The sequence below is a fragment of the Mus caroli genome, chromosome 5, assembly GCF_900094665.2.
Source record: "Mus caroli chromosome 5, CAROLI_EIJ_v1.1, whole genome shotgun sequence".
Taxonomy (NCBI): Eukaryota; Metazoa; Chordata; class Mammalia; order Rodentia; family Muridae; genus Mus; species Mus caroli.
In genome coordinates, this window is record NC_034574.1 from 106,926,707 (window position 1) to 106,944,555 (window position 17,849).

Genomic DNA, 17,849 nt, shown 5'->3' on the forward strand with positions numbered 1-17,849 from the left:
GCAATGAAGGCGGTCATGCCACGCCCCCAACTCCTCCTGTCATGTGACTGTCCCTGGCCGCTGAGCAGAGAGTTTGGCTGGGAACTGTACACACTTTCTTTGGCCAAATACCTTCAGAGTTCCAAGCACTCTTGACTGCTAGAGGAACTCAGACACTAGATGACACGGGATTGACCACAGTGACAGCAGACTGGACCTTTGGTAAGTCCCGCTGCTGACAAAACGTTCTGGTGGATGTCAGAGGGTAGAGGCCTTTCTGAGGCTCATCTTTATCCATCCCCAGAACAGTGAGGCAGACCAAGATGGCATCATTCATGCCAACTTACACCTCAGGGAATGGGAAGCTACTTAATTTTAGGAATTTTTTAAACAAATCACCTCACTAAAAAAAAAAAAAAAGGCACAGTATATAAGCTTAAAGTCTAGGGCTCTCTAAAGAATAGGTGCTCAATGGACTGGACTGCTTAAAGCTGAGGTATCGCTGGGCAGTGGTGGCGCACGCCTTTAATTCCAAATGTTTGTGTGTGTGTGTGTGTGTATACATGTGTGTGCCATCACAGCTCATGCGTGGAGGTCAGAGGACAGGTGGCTGAAGTGAGCTCTCTCTTCCTAACACATGGGTGGCAAACACTTTTGTCAAGGAATTAAGTTTACCGGCTCTACTCTAAGCTTCTGAGACAGGCCTGTGGTGCATTCACTCATCTGTCAGCACAAGGTCTTGGCGTCCAAATGCATGGTCCCTGCAGGTACTCAGAGCGACCGTGAGGAGTTCTTTACAGTCTAGAGAGCTCGCCTCTCCACGGCTACACCTAATTCTTACAATTCCATTCTTCTGACAAAAGATCCATGATGGGGGAAGAATGAACTGTTGCAGGTTGTAAAGCAAACAGGAGCAGAAGGGGCTGGAGACGCTCCCAACTCCACATTCTTCCTGCTCCATCCCTAGGATGGGCAGGGCTGCCCAATCTGCAGCTGATTTAGCCTGGTTTACAGAGACTCGCAGCCCCAGTCCTAGCAAAGTGAAATTTAGGATGCAGAGACAGACAGACACTATTTGGAGACAGATGAGGGAAAGGCTGCGAATTGGAGAAAAATTCTTCCCAGTTTCTCCACAGCAGTTTCCTGATGTTTAATGTCCCAGAGAACCCTCACTGCCCTAGACCGCTCCTATCTTATGCCTCTAAGCAAAACATGGCAGGGCCTGGTTCCAAACGCCTTCTTCAGGGTGTAAGAAAAGACATCTTCAACTCATGCTTCAGACTGCTCCTTGAGAGAAGGAAGGAACACTGGGATTCTAGGCAAGGCGTGGCGCTCCGGAAAGGGGTTATGGGCAGAAAAATGTTGGCCTGGCCAGTTGCTAATGTCTTTGCTGCAGGGCTAAGTATTGTTTGGCTGGAGGCGTGGGCTTCCCTCAGAGAGAAGGAATGTCCAGAGGCACTGTAGAGACAGTCAGAGACATTCTCCGAGCCAACCACATAGCCTTCCTTCACACCCAGCTGGCAGGAGCCGGCAGCTACGACTATCAGCAAGCTCACAAGAGCAAGACTTGTTTCTGCTTAGGGAAGGTAGCCAGTGAGCGGGGTTCACAGATCTGCAAACCTTAAGGCAGTCCATCCACGACGCTCAGGAGCTGTAAGGCAGTCTGCTACTGCAGCTCCTCCCTCATCGGGTACACCAGGCCCCAAGCCTCCGGACAGAGGGTTGAGGTATAGAGGCTGCATTGTGTGGGAAATCTATGGCAGCAGAAGTGACCCAGCCAGCCAGAATCAACAGGCACGTGAAAGCAGTATTTTTGAAACAACTTAAAAATCCTCAGAAATGGGTGATCTCAGCCGCGTTAGGGAGTCGTGGCTTCCTAAGGTATGAAGCCCCATGCCACACTCACTGGTCACTGACATGCAACCTTCCCGGGATTCCATTCTTTCCGTCCCCAGGACCCCCTGGCTCTGGCTTTCTTCATTCCCTGACTGAAACACACTAGCGTAAGAACCGACTGCACACCTTTAATCCCAGCACTCAGGAGGCAGAGGCAGGCAGATTCCTGAGTTTGAGGCTAGCCTTGGTCTGCAGTGAGTTCCTGGACAGCCAGGGCTATACAGAGAAACCCTGTCTCGGGGGGAGAAAAAAAGGATAATAATCTAAAGCAGCAATCCTCCTGCCTCAGCCTCCCAGGATCTAGGACAAGTGTGGTCAGAGTGACCAAGGAACTGAACTGCTATTTCATTAACACGTGGTACATAGTGGTGCCTATAATCCCCCAACACGTAGGAAGCAGAGGCAGGCGGGTCTCATGAGTTTGAGGCCAGCCTGGTCTACTTAAGTTCCAGCAGGGGCTACAGAGTCTCAAGGAAAAGGAGACAGTGGCGGGCTGCCTGCTGAGTTCCTGTGAGCCCCGAGTTCAGGCCTCAGCACTCCATCCTCCACTCAACCTGCAAGAGCACAAAACACAACACAACAGCGTGGGAGTGTTCTGCCTGCCTCTGGCCCCACACCCAGGCTGCAGGGCTCCTCATCACTGTGGACGACATTCCTCCATAGCCCTAGAGCTTCCCACCGTGTGTCACCACCCGTGTGTCCAGCCACCTACCTCCAGCAGTCACAATTAGCCTTTCCGTGCACGTGCCATTTGCTCATCCGACTTTGGAGTCAGGCTCTAATTTATGATCTCCTACATCCCACAGGGCATCCTCTGCTGTGGTCCTCAGGAGCCCGTCTACTTCCGACTTCTCCAGGTCTCTACTCACAGCCTCCTTACCCATCTCCACACAGGGTGCTTGACATCTGATGTCAGGTATTCTCACGGAAGCTTTCTGTGGCTGCTCTAACAGAGATCCACAGTTCTCTGTACCAGTGCCTTGTCCATGGTCAAAACCCCAAGCTTTGTTCCCTGGCCCACTGGTGGCAAATTGTTGCCAACAGATAATTGGACTCAGTGTCCAAGATACATCCAAGGATCCCAGCTAGCAACATAAGTAACAGGTCTGAAACATGAAAAGGAAAAACAAGGGCCCACACGGATATTTAATCAACCCACCAGAGGCCGGGGCTATAGCTTGGTTGGTAGGATGCTTGTTGAGCAATCATGAAGGTCTCTGGCCCGCCACAAACCAGGTGTGGTGATGCACACCACAGCTGTAATCCTGGCACTCGGTCGGGTGAGGGAACCCAGGTGATCAGAGTTCAAGGTCACCCTTCAATACACAGCAAGTCCGGAGCCAGGAAAACAAGGATCATCATTAACGAACCGACTAAATTGGAAAGTACCTAGATACGGCAGGATGTTAACATAATCTCAAAGTATCTTCCCCAGAATATGCTTAGTGGTAAATAAGCCAAGTGATCAATTAAATAAAATTAAAAAAAAAATAGAAATAAATAAATAGAAGCCAAGTGATCCCACCACTAGAGATTGCATGGATGTCCAGCAACCCATGGATCAAGGGCTCAGTCTCTCTCACACTGCTGCAGCCCAAGTCTAGTCAGAAGCAATTATTAACACACTCACTTAAAGACCATATTTCTAAATGATGGTCTCAGCCAAGCATAGCATTAATTCCAGCATTCATTATGCAGAGGCAGGAGGATGACTGGGAGTCCCAGGCTAGCCAGGGCTACATAGTGAGACCCTGTCTCACACAAACAAAGCAACAAGGACAGAAACAAATGATAGAAACAAAGTATCCAGGTCATCAGACTCAAGAGACTGTTAAATGTCCAGATAGAAAGCACCTGTTAAGTGCAAGGAGCAATTTGCAACAAAGTATCCAGGTCATCAGACTCAGGGACTGTGGAAGGTCCCACATGGAAAGCACATGTTAAGTGCGATGAGCAACTCTGAGCTGGGTTCTCCTCTACAAAGGACATCACTGGAATAGCTTTTCTATAATCATGAAATTTTTCAAAATTAAAAAAACAAAGCCGGGCGTGGTGGCGCACGCCTTTAATACCAGCACTCGGGAGGCAGAGGCAGGCAGATTTCTGAGTTCGAGGCTAGCCTGGTCTACAAAGTGAGTTCCAGGACAGCCAGGGTTACACAGAGAAACCCTGTCTCGAAAAACCAAAAAAAAACAAAACAAAAACAAACCCCTTAGAATCCATGCCCCCCCCCCCCCACACACACACACAGTGGTAGTGAACCTATAGCTGTGCTACACTCTGGTCCATTTACCAGATCATCTTTTTTGTTGCTGTTTTGTTTTGTTTTCCAAAACATCATCTCCCTTGCTATACATCACAGGCTGGTCTTGAACTCCTGACTTTCCTGCCTCCACCTCCTAAGGACTGCGATTACAGGCATGCACACCACACAGACTGTCCGTTTTTAAGTTAGCTATTTCCTGGCTTTGCTTTCCAATGCTTGGGTTACTGAGTAGTCTCTGGCCTGGGGCCCCCTTTTCCATTTGATGTTTCCCAGAACACAAGCTAGACCAGGGTGCTAGGCTCGCCCAGTGCTTCTCGGTCTAAGAGGGCTTTTTCCTGGTCCACCTAAGAACTAATTTTATCACTTTCTTGCTCTGAGGCCACCATTTTGGGGCAGTGGGAACCTAACCTGCCCGAGCGGGGTCTCTCCCATTGTGAGGGGCAGGGCTCGGGAGCCTGTCAGGAAGCGACTCACCATCCCACACATGCATGACATCTGCCATGGCTGCAGCTTTGGCACCAACTACTACTACATTTACCTCCTAAGACTGCGATTACCCTGGTTAACTGGCATGATGGGGAGGCAAAATCGGCACCCAAGACACACACCTAAGTCAACCTGCTGGCTCGTCCGTCCCTCCTCCTGGGTCTCCTTATGGGTATCTATGTGCAGGTGTGTTTGAGAGGAAGCGCTCTTCTGAGAAACTGACCAGCCTGAGCTTTTGTTTGGATACAGGTTACTCTGTTACCCAGGGTGGGTCTTGGTTAGGCAAGTTCAAGTGACACTCCTGTCTCAGACTCCTGAGTAGCTGGGACCAGAGGTTTGCTGGTTTTACAGATAATACCAGTCAGGCAACAGACGTTTTACTCAAGGCTGGGTAAAGGGTACATTTTTCTTTCACTTTGACGACCAGAAAACTTGAAGTCAGATTCGAGGCCAGACTCTCGTAACTACCCATGCCCAGAGTTTCATTTTGATATCATGCACTTGTGTCTGTGTGTGTGTGTGTCTGTGTGTGTCTGTCTGTCTGTCTGTAGGTTGGAGGACATGAGTTAGCTCTCTGAAACCCAATGGCCCAAAGTTGGAAGGAGAGAACTGACTTCAAGGTGTCCTCTGACCTACACACACACACACACACACACACACACACATTTACCCTAGATGGGTTTGACAAGCATCTTGCCCTACTGACCCATCTCGCTCAAGGGTTAAAGACACCTGTTGCTGAGCTCAAGGACCAGAGTTCAATCCCCGGGATCCACACAGTAGAAGACAAGCCCTTCTTTAAATTGTCTTCTGACTGCTTCATACAAGTTGGGCCATGTGCTCCCATCTGCAGATGCAGACAGGCAACAAACAAACAATGTAACAATAGTAAAAAAACAAACAAACAAACACACACCATTTTGCTAGACCAGAAAAGAGAGGAAGAAAACAAGGTGAGCCAGAGCGTTTGTTTCCAAGTTCAAACCCTTGGCCCGTGAGTCAGCAGAACTCAGGAGGAAACGTACTAGCCCAGGGGTTCCCCTGGAAGGCTCCACCTGGCTGTGAATGTCTTCCCGGGTGAGATCACTGGGAGCTTTGGCTAGCGGGTGGCCTGAGTGGCTGTGGATAACACCTCAGAGGACAACAACAATCATTCTTTCACACCAAGGCTGAATAACACCAGGGTCCCCTCTAAATCTCCCAAGAGCAAGGGACGATGAGAGGAGAGCAGATAGGTGGCACAAGGTCACAGCCACCCAGGTAAGTTAAGGAAGTGGGGCAGACCTCAACTTGAGGCCCTACTGTGCCCACACAGAGTCCATCTGCTGCCAACTGTACATGCTTCTGTGGCATCCATTATTCTACTGAACCAGCTAGAGAGGGGTCACCACATCTACCCCGGTTGAGGAAGGCATCTCACACTGAGCACGCTGGGAACAGGAGCCTGTGGCCGGCTCCTATAGAATGGCTCCTTTCCTCCTTCACTAAGAAGGTCCTGGTCACCTCCTCCTCAGGCTTGAGGGCATCAACTGGGCCACCTGGTCACCACAGAGCTGCCGCCGGCTCCCAGTTACATCTACAGGACTGCATACACCAAAGATGAAAGCTGAGATTCAAGTCCTCCCTTTGTAATCGCTGTAGCTGTGCTGACAGCTCTGCTCCCATCTGAGTGTCAGCCAAGGACCTCCTATTGAAGCCCAGGGTCCAATTTCCCAGGGGCCAGACCAAGTCCCACAAGAATGGGTCATAACCTTGACTCAGGCATACACCCAAAATGTCTGACCTTGTTCACTGTGGGAATCGACACTCCCGAGAGTGCTACAAACCTAGAGGATGATTAGACACACACAGAATAGTTGTCACGGTGACCTCATGGAATGAGGCTGGTGACTGGTGACTTTAGGAGCCAGGACCTAATCTTGTCTTTGAAGTGAAGTGACAGAGGTTGAATGGCAGACATCTCCTTTACAAAAACTTGGGCTTCTTGGCACTTTCTCACAGCTCTCTTTCTTTTTAAGTATTTAATTTTTACTTATTTGTGTGTGTGCATGTGCGCGCGCGCGCATGTGTGTGTGTAACTGTCAAAGCATGCACGTAGAGCTCTGAGGACAACCTGTGACAACCTGTGGAATTGGCACTCTCCTTCCACCAAGTGGGTTCCAGGGATTAAACCCTCGGTGTCTCTACCTGCTGACCCATCTCCCCACATTTCTCTTGTTTCTGAGACAGCATCTGTGTAGCCCAGGCTGACTCGGAGCTTTTGATCTTCCTGCCTCTATAACCTGAGCACCATGATGGAAGGAATGTCACCGTCACTGTGCCTGGCTTCCCAGCCTCACTGGGGGATGAAAACCCAAGAGTCATGAGTGAAGACAGCCTACAGAAGCACCTCTGTGAGCGCCCGTGCTCCAGGGGCAGAGTGGGGGGTAGGGTGGGGGGAATGAGAACAGTCCCCTGGGATTCTTTGAAAGTCTAAGGACCAGAATGTCAATCATTTAATGAACCACACTTAAGTGTAACTCATGTTAACTGCAGCAATGAATTTAATTAAGTGGTGGTAGAATCAATTTAACTCCTCACCGCTGCCTCATCCGGCTCCAGTACAGGATGTTGCTCCAGAATTTAAAAGTTTAATATATGTTGAAAAGAAATTCTGAATTTGGGAGCAGGGTGGGGGGAGGGTATAGGGGACTTTCGGGGATAGCATTTGAAATGTAAATGAAGAAAATACCTAATAAAAATTGGACAAAAAGAAAAAAGAAATTCTGAATTTAAAATAAAATCTTCCAAGCTGTCAGGATGGCTCAGTGGGTAACGGCGATTGCTGTCAAACCTGATGACCCAAGTTAGATCCCCAGAGATGAGAAGAGAGAAAGAAGGAAAAAAAAACATTCTCAGAGGGTTTCCGCTGGCCTCCCAAGTGTACCAGGGACGTACACGGGAAGACACAAGTTGAATATAATGGGTATGTCTGCAGTGAGGGCACCATGCAGATGGGAAACACAAGCCTTCAAATCACAGTTCACAAGATGGACATTCTGACCGCCGCTGTCTATCAGACACCCAGGGCACGTCAAGCACTGAGGCTAGGGTCAGGAAGAAGAGTCCTTCAAGCATCTCTGGCCCTGCCAGGCAAGCCTGATTTCTCAGGACTACAAACTGGTACCACAGAGCGGGTAGCAAACAGTCTGCAGAGTGGGACAGGCTTGCCTAATGAGACACGGTAGGGCACAGACAGAGGGCAGTCACACTTCCAGCAGTTACAAAGAGTAGAATACCCTAGGGAAGCCCAAGTCAAGACCACGGGGGAAGGAGTGTGTGGGAACTGCTGATAGAAGGGATGAGGGAGTTCCTTGCTTAACTCTGAAACAAACAAACAAACAAGCCAGACGGCCAAGCCTGCTGCCCTGACCCAGAAATCCACTGGCCAGGAGACAAGAATTGCAGGAAGGTTTAAGGAACATGTTTGCGGACCTGACTCAGAAACACAAGATGGAAGAAGGAAACCCCACTCCTGAGCCACACTCTGGGGATGACACAGCTGTGTCACCTCCCCAGTGTCCCACCTGGCACAAAACCACCCGTGCCTCGTGCCAGCCTGAGCGGCTCTCAGGATCAGGATCCAGGATCCAGGAGGCACTGCCAGCAGGGCTACCTGCTCACCAACTCCCATGGTCTTAACCACGCTGCTTCCGGAAGAAGCCAGCTGCTAGGTACATATGAAGAATGCCAGGGGGTCACTGCAGGCTTGAGGGCCTCCCCTCAGTGCCTCTCTCCTTCAGCTGAGTGTGAGATAATGCCTGGCATTTTCCAGAAGGTCTTCAGAGAAGCTGTCAGAGTTAAAGCCTTCCAAGTGCTGGGATTAAAGGCACGCACCACCACTGCCCGGCAAGGAGGTTTTTTTTCTAGTCTACATATGAGCCCCCCTCCCCCCATGGGCAAAGGCCAGAACTTCTCAGGGTAAAGAGCCTGGTAATGGGGCGGGGCTGGGATCCACACAGACTTACCTAACTCAGGGCCCCATACACTCATTACCCACAGCGTGTTCTCTCTCATGTTTATAATTGATAACAGACTCCCATCTTTAGTCCTTTCAACTATGTAAATACCATGTATGGGAAAAGAACCCGGTTGTATCAGTAACAGGGCCACCGGAGCCGAGGGATATGACAAGAATCACACAAAGCTGCCACATGAGGGGCAGGTGACCTGCCTTCATCACAGAGAGACAAGAGGAGGACGACCTGCTCTCTCTGGTCCCAGGGAACCCATGAATGAGTCTGCTTACTGAAAAAAGACCTGGCTTAGAGGAGCAGGAGACGTCCTGTGGGACCCAAAAACAGTATGTGCAGTATGGGGGAGGGAGCTGTGGGGGGGTGGTGTTGGTGGTGGAGAAAGACAGAGATGTGGGGGCTGGGAGAGAGAAGCAGGGAGGACCATAAGGAGAGCATTAAAAGGTGGCCCTGGGATGGGTCCAGGAGCAGTGTGGGCCCATGGCACTACCCAAGAGCCAAGGTCTCAAAACAAACAAACAAACAAACAAACAAACAAACCACAAAAGGATGTGAGACCCAGAAGACTAAACCTGGTCAAACAAAGTACTGTAACCAGTCAGTCTAATCTCTTAAGACCACCCTGGGGGAGCACACCGGTACAGCTGTCCCTCAGTAGCATAGGGAAAGGGAGTGGGGGATACCCCCTCCCACAAAAACAAACACACCGCTGTGCACACTTTGTAGCAATCTGCACTACTACCAAAATAAGGGTTTAGTTAAAAGTCACTACACTGTATTGCCTAGTGAAAGACAGTTAAAAAAAGAAAGAAAGAAAGAAAGAAAGAAAGAAAGAAAGAAAGAAAGAAAGGAAGGAAGGAAAAGAAAAGAAAGAAAAAAAAGCTACTGGCCTTGCCAAAACCTTAGCCATAAACACATGCCAGCAGCAATGTAGCATTTAAATCTTCAATCCACAGCTGTTGACACTAGTAAGCGGAATCCAAGGCTACAGTAATGGAGACAGAAGAGGGCCAGCCAGCAGCATCTACTCCCACCCCACCCCACCCCAACCCACCCCACCAGCTTCCCAGTCTTTCCCTCTACCTTTGAAGTACAATAAAGGTTGCTGACCACTCAGGGTCAATCCAAAGCAAAGGGAAATCTCTCCCTTGAGCTTCTGCCTCAAATAAAACCACCTGGGCACATTTGTTTTGTTTTTCTAGGGAGTGGGATGGTCTGGGGATGCAAATGAGCAGTGTTGGTGAAGAACAGCAGCCAGAGGCCAGACCTGGCCCCAGAACTTCCTTGTTAGAAAGCAGGACGTCGTCCTCTCCTGAAAAGGGAGGGGAGCTGTCAAGGCTCTGAGTCAAGAAGCCTGAGAGGCAGGCTAAAAGGAAGAGCAGAAGCCAGAACTCCCTGCTGCACGCCCCGCCCCGGACCAGGAGAACTCAGGACCCCACTCCTGGGGTTCTCCCTGGGGCCACAAAGACTGGGATCCTGCTGTGAAAAGGGCTTAGCTCTTCCTGGATGGATCTCATAGCTCCTGGCAGTGAACTCAGAGAGTTCTAGGTTCTGGTCCTGGGACTGCCTAAAGCCCTTTCAGTCAGGTTCCTTGTCTGTGGGTCCAAAAGAACTGACTCATCTGGACAGACTGACTGACTGGACCCTGGGCTACCAGCCTGGAGGTACAACACTTGCTCGAAAGTTCTCCCCCCCCCCCACGGCTGTCTTTGTTTTTAAGCAGGGTCTTGCAATGTAACCCCAGTTACCCTTGAACTCTGTAGGCCACAGAGAGCTTCAGTCTCTAGGAGAGCTGGGATGACAGACCTACACCACCACACACAAATACTTCACTGGAACACAGAGGTGTCAAAGTACAGAGACACCAACCCCCATCCTATGTCAGGCCTCCCCAAAGCGCCAAACCAGGAAACTTTCTCTTTTATTAGTGAGAAGGGACAGACAGACACAGTTTCTTATCACAGCTTTATGTTCTTGGCTATAAACATCTTCAAGCATCCTGCTAATTACGGGCAATTAAAGCTAGCTCAATACTCTCCCTGGCCCAGTGCCCAGAGAGGAAGGGATGGATGGGTGGAGGGTAGAAGGAATTCTGACCCCAGGGAAGGGTCACAGGAGCAGGGCACAGGAAGCTGCAGAGGCTCTGGGGGCCCCACCACCCTCATCAAGTTCTCCTCCCAGTTCCGGGCCTGTACCCAACACCCAGATTCCGATTCCACTGGCTCTCCTCCTACACACAGCCTGTGCAGCAAAAGGCAGCCCATTACTGCCCCCAGGAGCCAGTGTCTCCGGCCTTGGAACCTTAACCTGGGCCACAAGCTGCCTCAAAGCCAGGCATGAAGAGCCCTTTACACAGTCTACCATGACTGGCAAGACTCTGGTAGCTGTAATCTCCATCACTTTGTTTTCTGCAGGTCAGGGCTCCCCCCGACCCCCTACCGCCCACGTCATCTTCACAAATAGCATGTTTCCCGATCAAAGTGAGAGGCTTCCCTTCCGTCACTCAAATGCACAAAGTCCAAAGACAGGCCAAACGTGTTTCTAGAGCTTCTTCAAGAGTTTAGACAGGAGCCGGGCATGGTGGCGCACACCTTTAATCCCAGCACTCAGGAGGGAGAGGCAGGCGGATTTCTGAGTTTGAGCCCAGCCTGGTCTACAAAATGAGTTCCAGTACAGCCAGAGCTATACAGAGAAACCCTGTCTTGAAAAACCAAAAAAAAAAAAAAAAAAAAAAAGAGTTTAGGCAGAACACTAGAGAGCATTACTGAGCACAGCACTCAACACAGTAACTAAGCACAGCACTGGGTACAGATAGCACTTGGCACAGTAACTCAGCACAGCACTCAGTGGTGTGAATTGCCCTGGTACTGTTGTATTCTGATGTTAATTCTGCTTCCCCAAAGAACAGTCCCTCTTGAGGAAGCAGATCTAACCCTGATCATACTCATGTGATCTCATGTGAATTTTCTTGCCATTCTAGCTACTCAATAAAGGCTGGACCCTATGATTGGGCAGTGGAAGGGAAAGGTGCAACAAGAGGTTCTGGAGAGTGATGGGAGAGAGTACAGGAAGAGGAGGAAGCCGTGATGGAGCAGAACCACGTGCCCAGGAGAAACCACAAGTAGGGAAGGGTCTTATAGCTGAGGAATAAGTTAGTAGTTAGATCTGCCCAGTCTAGGCATATAGCTAGACTTCAGATGGGCAAAGAGAAGGAGGTCTGAATTTTTGGCAAAAAAAAAAAGTCCAGGTGACTTAGTGTCCCCTGAGTGAATACAGTAACTGGTGACTAATATCTTTTTTTGTTTTTCAAGAAAGGATTTCTCTTATGGCCCTGGCTGTCCTGGAACTCACGGAACTCACTCTGTAGACCAGGCTGGCCTCAAATTCAGAAATCTATCTGCCTCTGCCTCCCAAGTACCAGGATCAAAGGCATTTGCCACCACACCCACTTGGTGACTACATCTTATGGGAATTTTACAAAATGTATTATCATTTCATGTTCCTAGGGATTTTGCCTGCATTTATCTCTATGTACCCGTGCACGCATGATGACCAAGGCTAAAAGAAGGTGTCAGGTCATATAAACTGGAGTTACGAGTGGTCGTGAGCCACCACACTGGTGCTGGGAACCAAACTCAGGTTCTCTGCAAGAGCAGCCAGTGTTCTTAACTACTGAGCCATTTCCAGCCCTTAAGAACTGTCTCAGTGAGCTTGGCTACCAATCAATCCCAATCTCACACGACACTTTTAATCCCAGCACTCACTCAGGAGGCAGAGGCAGATGGACCACTGAGTTCAAGGCCAGCCAGGTCTACAGAGTGAGTTCTAGGACAGTCAGGGCTACAGAGAGACCTCATTTTGAAAAACAAAACAAAACGAACCAAAAAAAAAAAAAACAAGCAAAAAGAAGTGATGTTCTGACTTCAAAAGTAGCAGCTTGTACAAAGCTGAATGAAAAAACAGAGGGCATAGTACAATGATTGTTAAACACAGACAGGAACTTCTGCAAGAAAATATATCAGGGGCTGATGAGAGGGCTGAGCGGGCACAGGACCTTGCTGCCAAGCCTGAGGACCTGAGTTCAATCCATGGGACCCACATGAAGAAATGAATGCTCCAAACTGTTCTTTGATATACACACACACAGACACACACAGACACAGACACGCCTACACACATGTAACAACAACAAAGGAAATGAAGGGCACAGAAAAAAGACAGTTACTTGCCTCCTTTTGCAAATGACATCCCATATCAAGGCAGTTACAGGCTGCTGGTGTTTAGTGGTAGAGCCTTTGCTTAGCCTGCTTGAGGCTGTGTGTGCTCAGCAGTTCTTCCTCCCCCTAAGCAGGGAGTAGCTAAGCAAGTACGATTTTTACTTAATTGTTCATTTACCGTGGTGCTGTGGATGGACCCAGAGCCTTGTACGTGATGGGCAAAGAACACAGCCCAGGTTTTTTGTTTGTTTACTATGTAGTCCAAGCTGGCCTTAAAACTGCAACCCTGCCTCATCAGCTCCTAGAATCACAGGTATGTACTACAATCAGTAATCTCTACAGTAGTATTTCACCACGGAGCTTGGGCTGGCCCGGAACGTGCTATGTAGAGCAGGCTGGCCTCGAACTCAAAGAGATCCAAATCCCTTCTGGTAAGATTACAAGCTTGCAGCACCGTTTTTGAAGACACGGTTATAAAACCGTTTTTCAACCTCACAACAGTGCTCTTCACCTGCTTCCTGGACCTAAGGACAAACGCCAAGTGGGCTTACCTGAGGTTCAACTTCCGCTCTTCATCGCTGCCAGCCTCCAACTACAGGGAAAGAGAGAGAACGTGTGTGACCTCACAGCCGCCACTATCAGCTCTGACAGCAGGCTCCCCAGTGCCCGGCAAAGATAAAGGCATCCAGGAAGGAGGCTGCCGTGTTCGAGACACACCCCCTGCCCTCTCCATGCCAACCTGATGTGTTATTCCTCTGAGTCACTCTCGCTCCACATTTTCAGGTTTCCTAATGTTTATCCCTATTTCTGTCTCAGCCGCCTGAGCCGAGACTCCACGGGCTCTGTTTCCCAAGGCTCTTTCAAGCCCTAGACTAGACAACACACTAACTCTGAGCCTCATTTTGGTTTTGTTTTTACAGGAAACGGGATTACGTTTTAAAAAAAACCTATTTCTTTGTGGAGCCAGGCACACCAGTGAGCCGGAGGAATACCACTGAAAAACTCCATCCCAAAGAAGGTCCACACACCTGTCACCCTGGCTACCTAACAGGCTAAGGCAGGGGAACCGTTTGTCCCAGGGATCTGAGAGCAGCCCAGATAACACACAGCAAGCGGGCATGTCCAAAACCAAACCGAAACAAAAAGCCACACCAGACAAGACTTTGGCCATGGAAGGTATCCGGGCATTGAATTCTAAATGTATATATCTTAACCCCATCACTACTTACTCCCCTCCCCACCTCTCCTTTCTAGGCAAAAACACAAAATGAGAAGAAAACACAAGGTGGCCCAGGGGGAGTTGGCTTTTTTTTTTTTTTAAAGCACCCACTGTGTGGAAGAGAACGTCAGAGCAGTGTGACAGCCAGGACAGACACAAGACTGACTGGGGACCATCCAGCCAGAGGTCGAGGGCAGCAGGAACTGGATCCAGAGCTAAGGTAGGAAGGAAACTGGGCAGTATGGGATATACATCAAGAGGAGACCATTTCCACCAAGAATGAGTATTCCATAAGGTGTCCCCCTTATATGAAGAGTCTATGTACAACTTTATAGATGCACACACTGGGAATGGACCGCGTTGGCTCCTGGGCTGTAAAGGAGAAGGGAAAAACCAGGGCAGACCCCCCACACACACATTGCAGCACCAGACAGAAGCAAACAGCAGCAGCGATCACCACATGTAAGGACTCCTTCAACAAGGGCCACTGGGGCATTTTTTTGGAGGGTGTTACTGGCATCTAGTGGGCGGAGCAGAGGATGCTGCTGAAGGAGAAGCCTCCACCTCTGAGTCTCAGGGTCAGCAGCGAGGCTGAGAAGCCCTGGTCCCAAGTGTCTGGAGACTAGCCTATGCCCATGAAAAACAGACCTTGCACATTTGTCCAAACAACGTTGCTATACACCTAGGCGAAACAGCTTATGTATCTCTTTCTCAGCTCCCCATGATTTCACAAAGGAATTCAATAAGGTCAAGATGAAAAGGACAAATACAAGATAATTAAAGATCCAGAAAGTATGGGGAACAAAAGTAAGAGGACAAGATTGCTGTGGGGCCAAGAGCTGTGATTTCCCTTGTTTTCCCAGGCTTCACTGCTAACCTAGCTCTGTCGGGAAACCACTGTCTCCCTGACTCATAAAAGAACTGGCATTTCGATAACAGACTAGGGGAAAGAGGACACAGGCTCCACAACCATTGACTTCTTAGTCACCATCTGAGGTTTTCCACTGAAAGGTGATGTAAGGTCAGGAATGCCAGAGAAGCGGAGAGAGACGGCATCATCCCCAAAGAAATAGTCCAGGCCCATCCGAAGAGCTGACTCGGGGAGGGAGAGAGAGAGAGGAAGCCAAGTGGAAAAAGGATGGGCGGGAGGCACAGCCAATCGGGGTTCCAGTCTCCCAGCACAGGGAGCACCTGCTGTCTCCTCTCTCTGCCTTGGTCCTGACCTGGGCACATAGGGAAGGCAGCTTAGCCACCCCAGGAACCTCCCAGGTGACAAAGGCATGCTCAAGTTAAAGAAAAGCCATCTGGGATTTTAGGGTTTGTGTATTTGCAGGTGTGACTGGTATGTGTTCACATGTGCATGTGTGTGTGTATGTGGCTGATGGCGATGTCAGTGTCTTCCATATTGAGTCAAGGTCTCACTCACCTTGCCCATTCTTAATTTCACTAGCCTGGCCATGCAGCCTGTACTGGGGGTTTCCTGCCTCCACCTTCCACATGCCTAGGATGTAAAAGTCAAGAGGGCTCTGGGCTTCCTCACACTTTCAGCATTGGCTTTCTTCTGTTAATTGGTCATTGGGACATGGTCATATAATGATTTAAAATGGAGGCTGGAAGGGGGCTGCAGAAGAGAGCTCAGCAGTTAAAAGCATTTGCTGCTCTTCCAGAGGACCTAAAAGCAGATGCCCGCATCCACAACCTGCAGCTCACAAGCCCCCTGTAAGCCTAGCTCCGCAGGATCCAACGTCCTCTTCTGGTCTCCGTGGGCACCTGCATATGCCCAGAAGCAGACAGACAGAGAGACAAACACATGCACACACACGCACACACACCTTAATGTAATTTAAAAAATGTAGGTAGTGTGCATAGTGGCAGGCACACACAAGGGTCTGGTTCAAACATTTAGTACTAAATAACATTAATAATAATAATAATAATAATAATAAAATGATTTTTAAAATGTCCTAATCAGTGTCCTGAAAAAAATTTACCCCCATACAATGAATTCTTATAGAAAGGAAAGAAATGATTAGACCCAGTATGGGCAAACCTTGAGACCAGCACGCTTAGAGGGAGAAGCCAGACAGAGGCAACACTGCATATTTCCTGTTATATGAACTACAGCATAGGCAAATGTAGAGAAGTAGGGGCCGCCCAGGGTGGGGGTGAAGCAAAGACAAGCGGTAACTGAGAAGGGCGGGGCGCTCGCTGAAAAGCTGTGGGACTGAGTGACTGAGCGGTGTGTCTACTAATGCTGACTTTCATAGTTCTAAAAGGTAAAGCCACAGGCTGTGAGTTACATCTCAACTAAAAAATAAAAGGATTAAAAGCCTAGAAATGTGTCTAATACAGGAACAGGAAGCGACCAGGTGTTAAATTCCCGTAACATTATGGAAGTTGGCTAGAAATCCAGGCTGAGAGCCAGGTGTGGAAAGCACTTCTGAACTGACAACATCTGAGACGCAGACGCAGGGGGCCAGCCACAACTACATGATGAAGGAAGGAAGGAAGAAAGGAAGGAAGAGAATTTCGGCTGCAAAGGCCTGTACTGCCCCTCCCTGCTTCCCTAAGCTCCCGTAGTTTCCTAGGAAGAACACAAGATAAAAGGATAAAAGGCACTTTGTAAACTGTTGTAGGAGAACCGAGCTGTGTGGGAAGAGAGTCCTTACTACAATCTAACTTCTCAGTTGCCCTGCCTAATTGTATGCAAAGAGGAGGCAACCAGAACCTTCTGCCTGCAGATAAAACTCATGAAAGAGTCTCAGACAGAAAGGGCCCTGGAGGCTTAACCTCACAGCCATTCTGCAAAGATGCCTGCCAGTCCCGGCAAGACGAGCCCAAAACGCACCAACACGGGCACGCAGGGGTGCTGAGCCGAGTCTCACGCAGACACACAACCCGGGGAAAGGGCCCAGATTCCAGCTGGCAACTTCCTGGGCCTGCGGGGCTAGCCCAGCACAGCGGGGCGTCCCCTGCAGCCGGCTGGGTCATCCGGGGTTTACTCGGAGGCCTTAAGCTCATCAGGGGAAGGGGGTGGGATGAGCCCGGCTGGGGTAGCACAGCCTGGGGCAGGCCGTCCTGGGGACCCGGACGCTCCGGTCCCCATCTACCCCGATTAAGCAGCATGAGCTCAGGCCCCGAGCGCACCCCGAGACCCTGCAGCCCAGAGCGGACCAGAGCCTTTCCTGGTGCCCTGCAATCTGGAAGCATCCCCCGCCCCGCACCCCCACCTCCGAGACCCCAGCCCGGCGCATGCTCAGTCACCGGGACGCGGGACGCCCGCACCCCAAGGGCGGACGCACCTCCGCCTCACACCTTGTGGGAGAGTGCAGCCCGGCTCACCTCGCTGTTGCTTGCGGAGGACGACGCGGCGCTGGGCGTGGGAGAGCGCTGAAGGGTCACCAGGGCCATCGCGGCGCGGGCCCGGCCCGGGGCCTCCAGCAGCCGGCCGGGCAGCCGCGCCGGGCCCGCCCCTCGCTCCCTCCCTCTTCCCTCCTCCCTCCCGCAAACTCCCCACCCCCCACCCCCTTCCCCGGCTCCGGAGTCTGCTGGGCCCGCAGCACTCGGGCAGTGATGCGCATGCGCCGGTGGCCGGCCTGGGGCGGGCCCCGCCGCGCGGTCACGTCCACTCGCGCGCGCCCCCGCGCTGGCTACAGCCGCCCGGCCTGGGCCCCTCCTCCGCCGCTAGACTCGGGCAGCGTAGGGAAACTGAGGCCCCGGAAGGCAAGGCCAGCAGAGCAAAGCTGCCCAGAGTTTGTAAAAGACTCACTCAT

The 17,849-nt window shown here is 50.4% G+C and overlaps 1 protein-coding gene across 1 annotated transcript in view; it reads right to left on the reverse strand.

Moving 5' to 3' along the window:
- The window catches only part of Ssh1 (slingshot protein phosphatase 1), a 56,112-nt gene extending 38,557 nt beyond the window's left edge, over positions 1-17,555 (reverse strand). The window contains exons 1-2 of the mRNA XM_021163106.2: positions 17,419-17,555; positions 13,409-13,449 (exon numbers count right to left, since the gene is read on the reverse strand). Of these exons, the coding sequence (XP_021018765.1) occupies positions 13,409-13,449; positions 17,419-17,487 (110 nt within the window). The 5' untranslated portion in view covers positions 17,488-17,555. The remainder of the gene's footprint in view (positions 1-13,408; positions 13,450-17,418) is intronic.
- Positions 17,556-17,849: the final 294 nt, after the last annotated feature.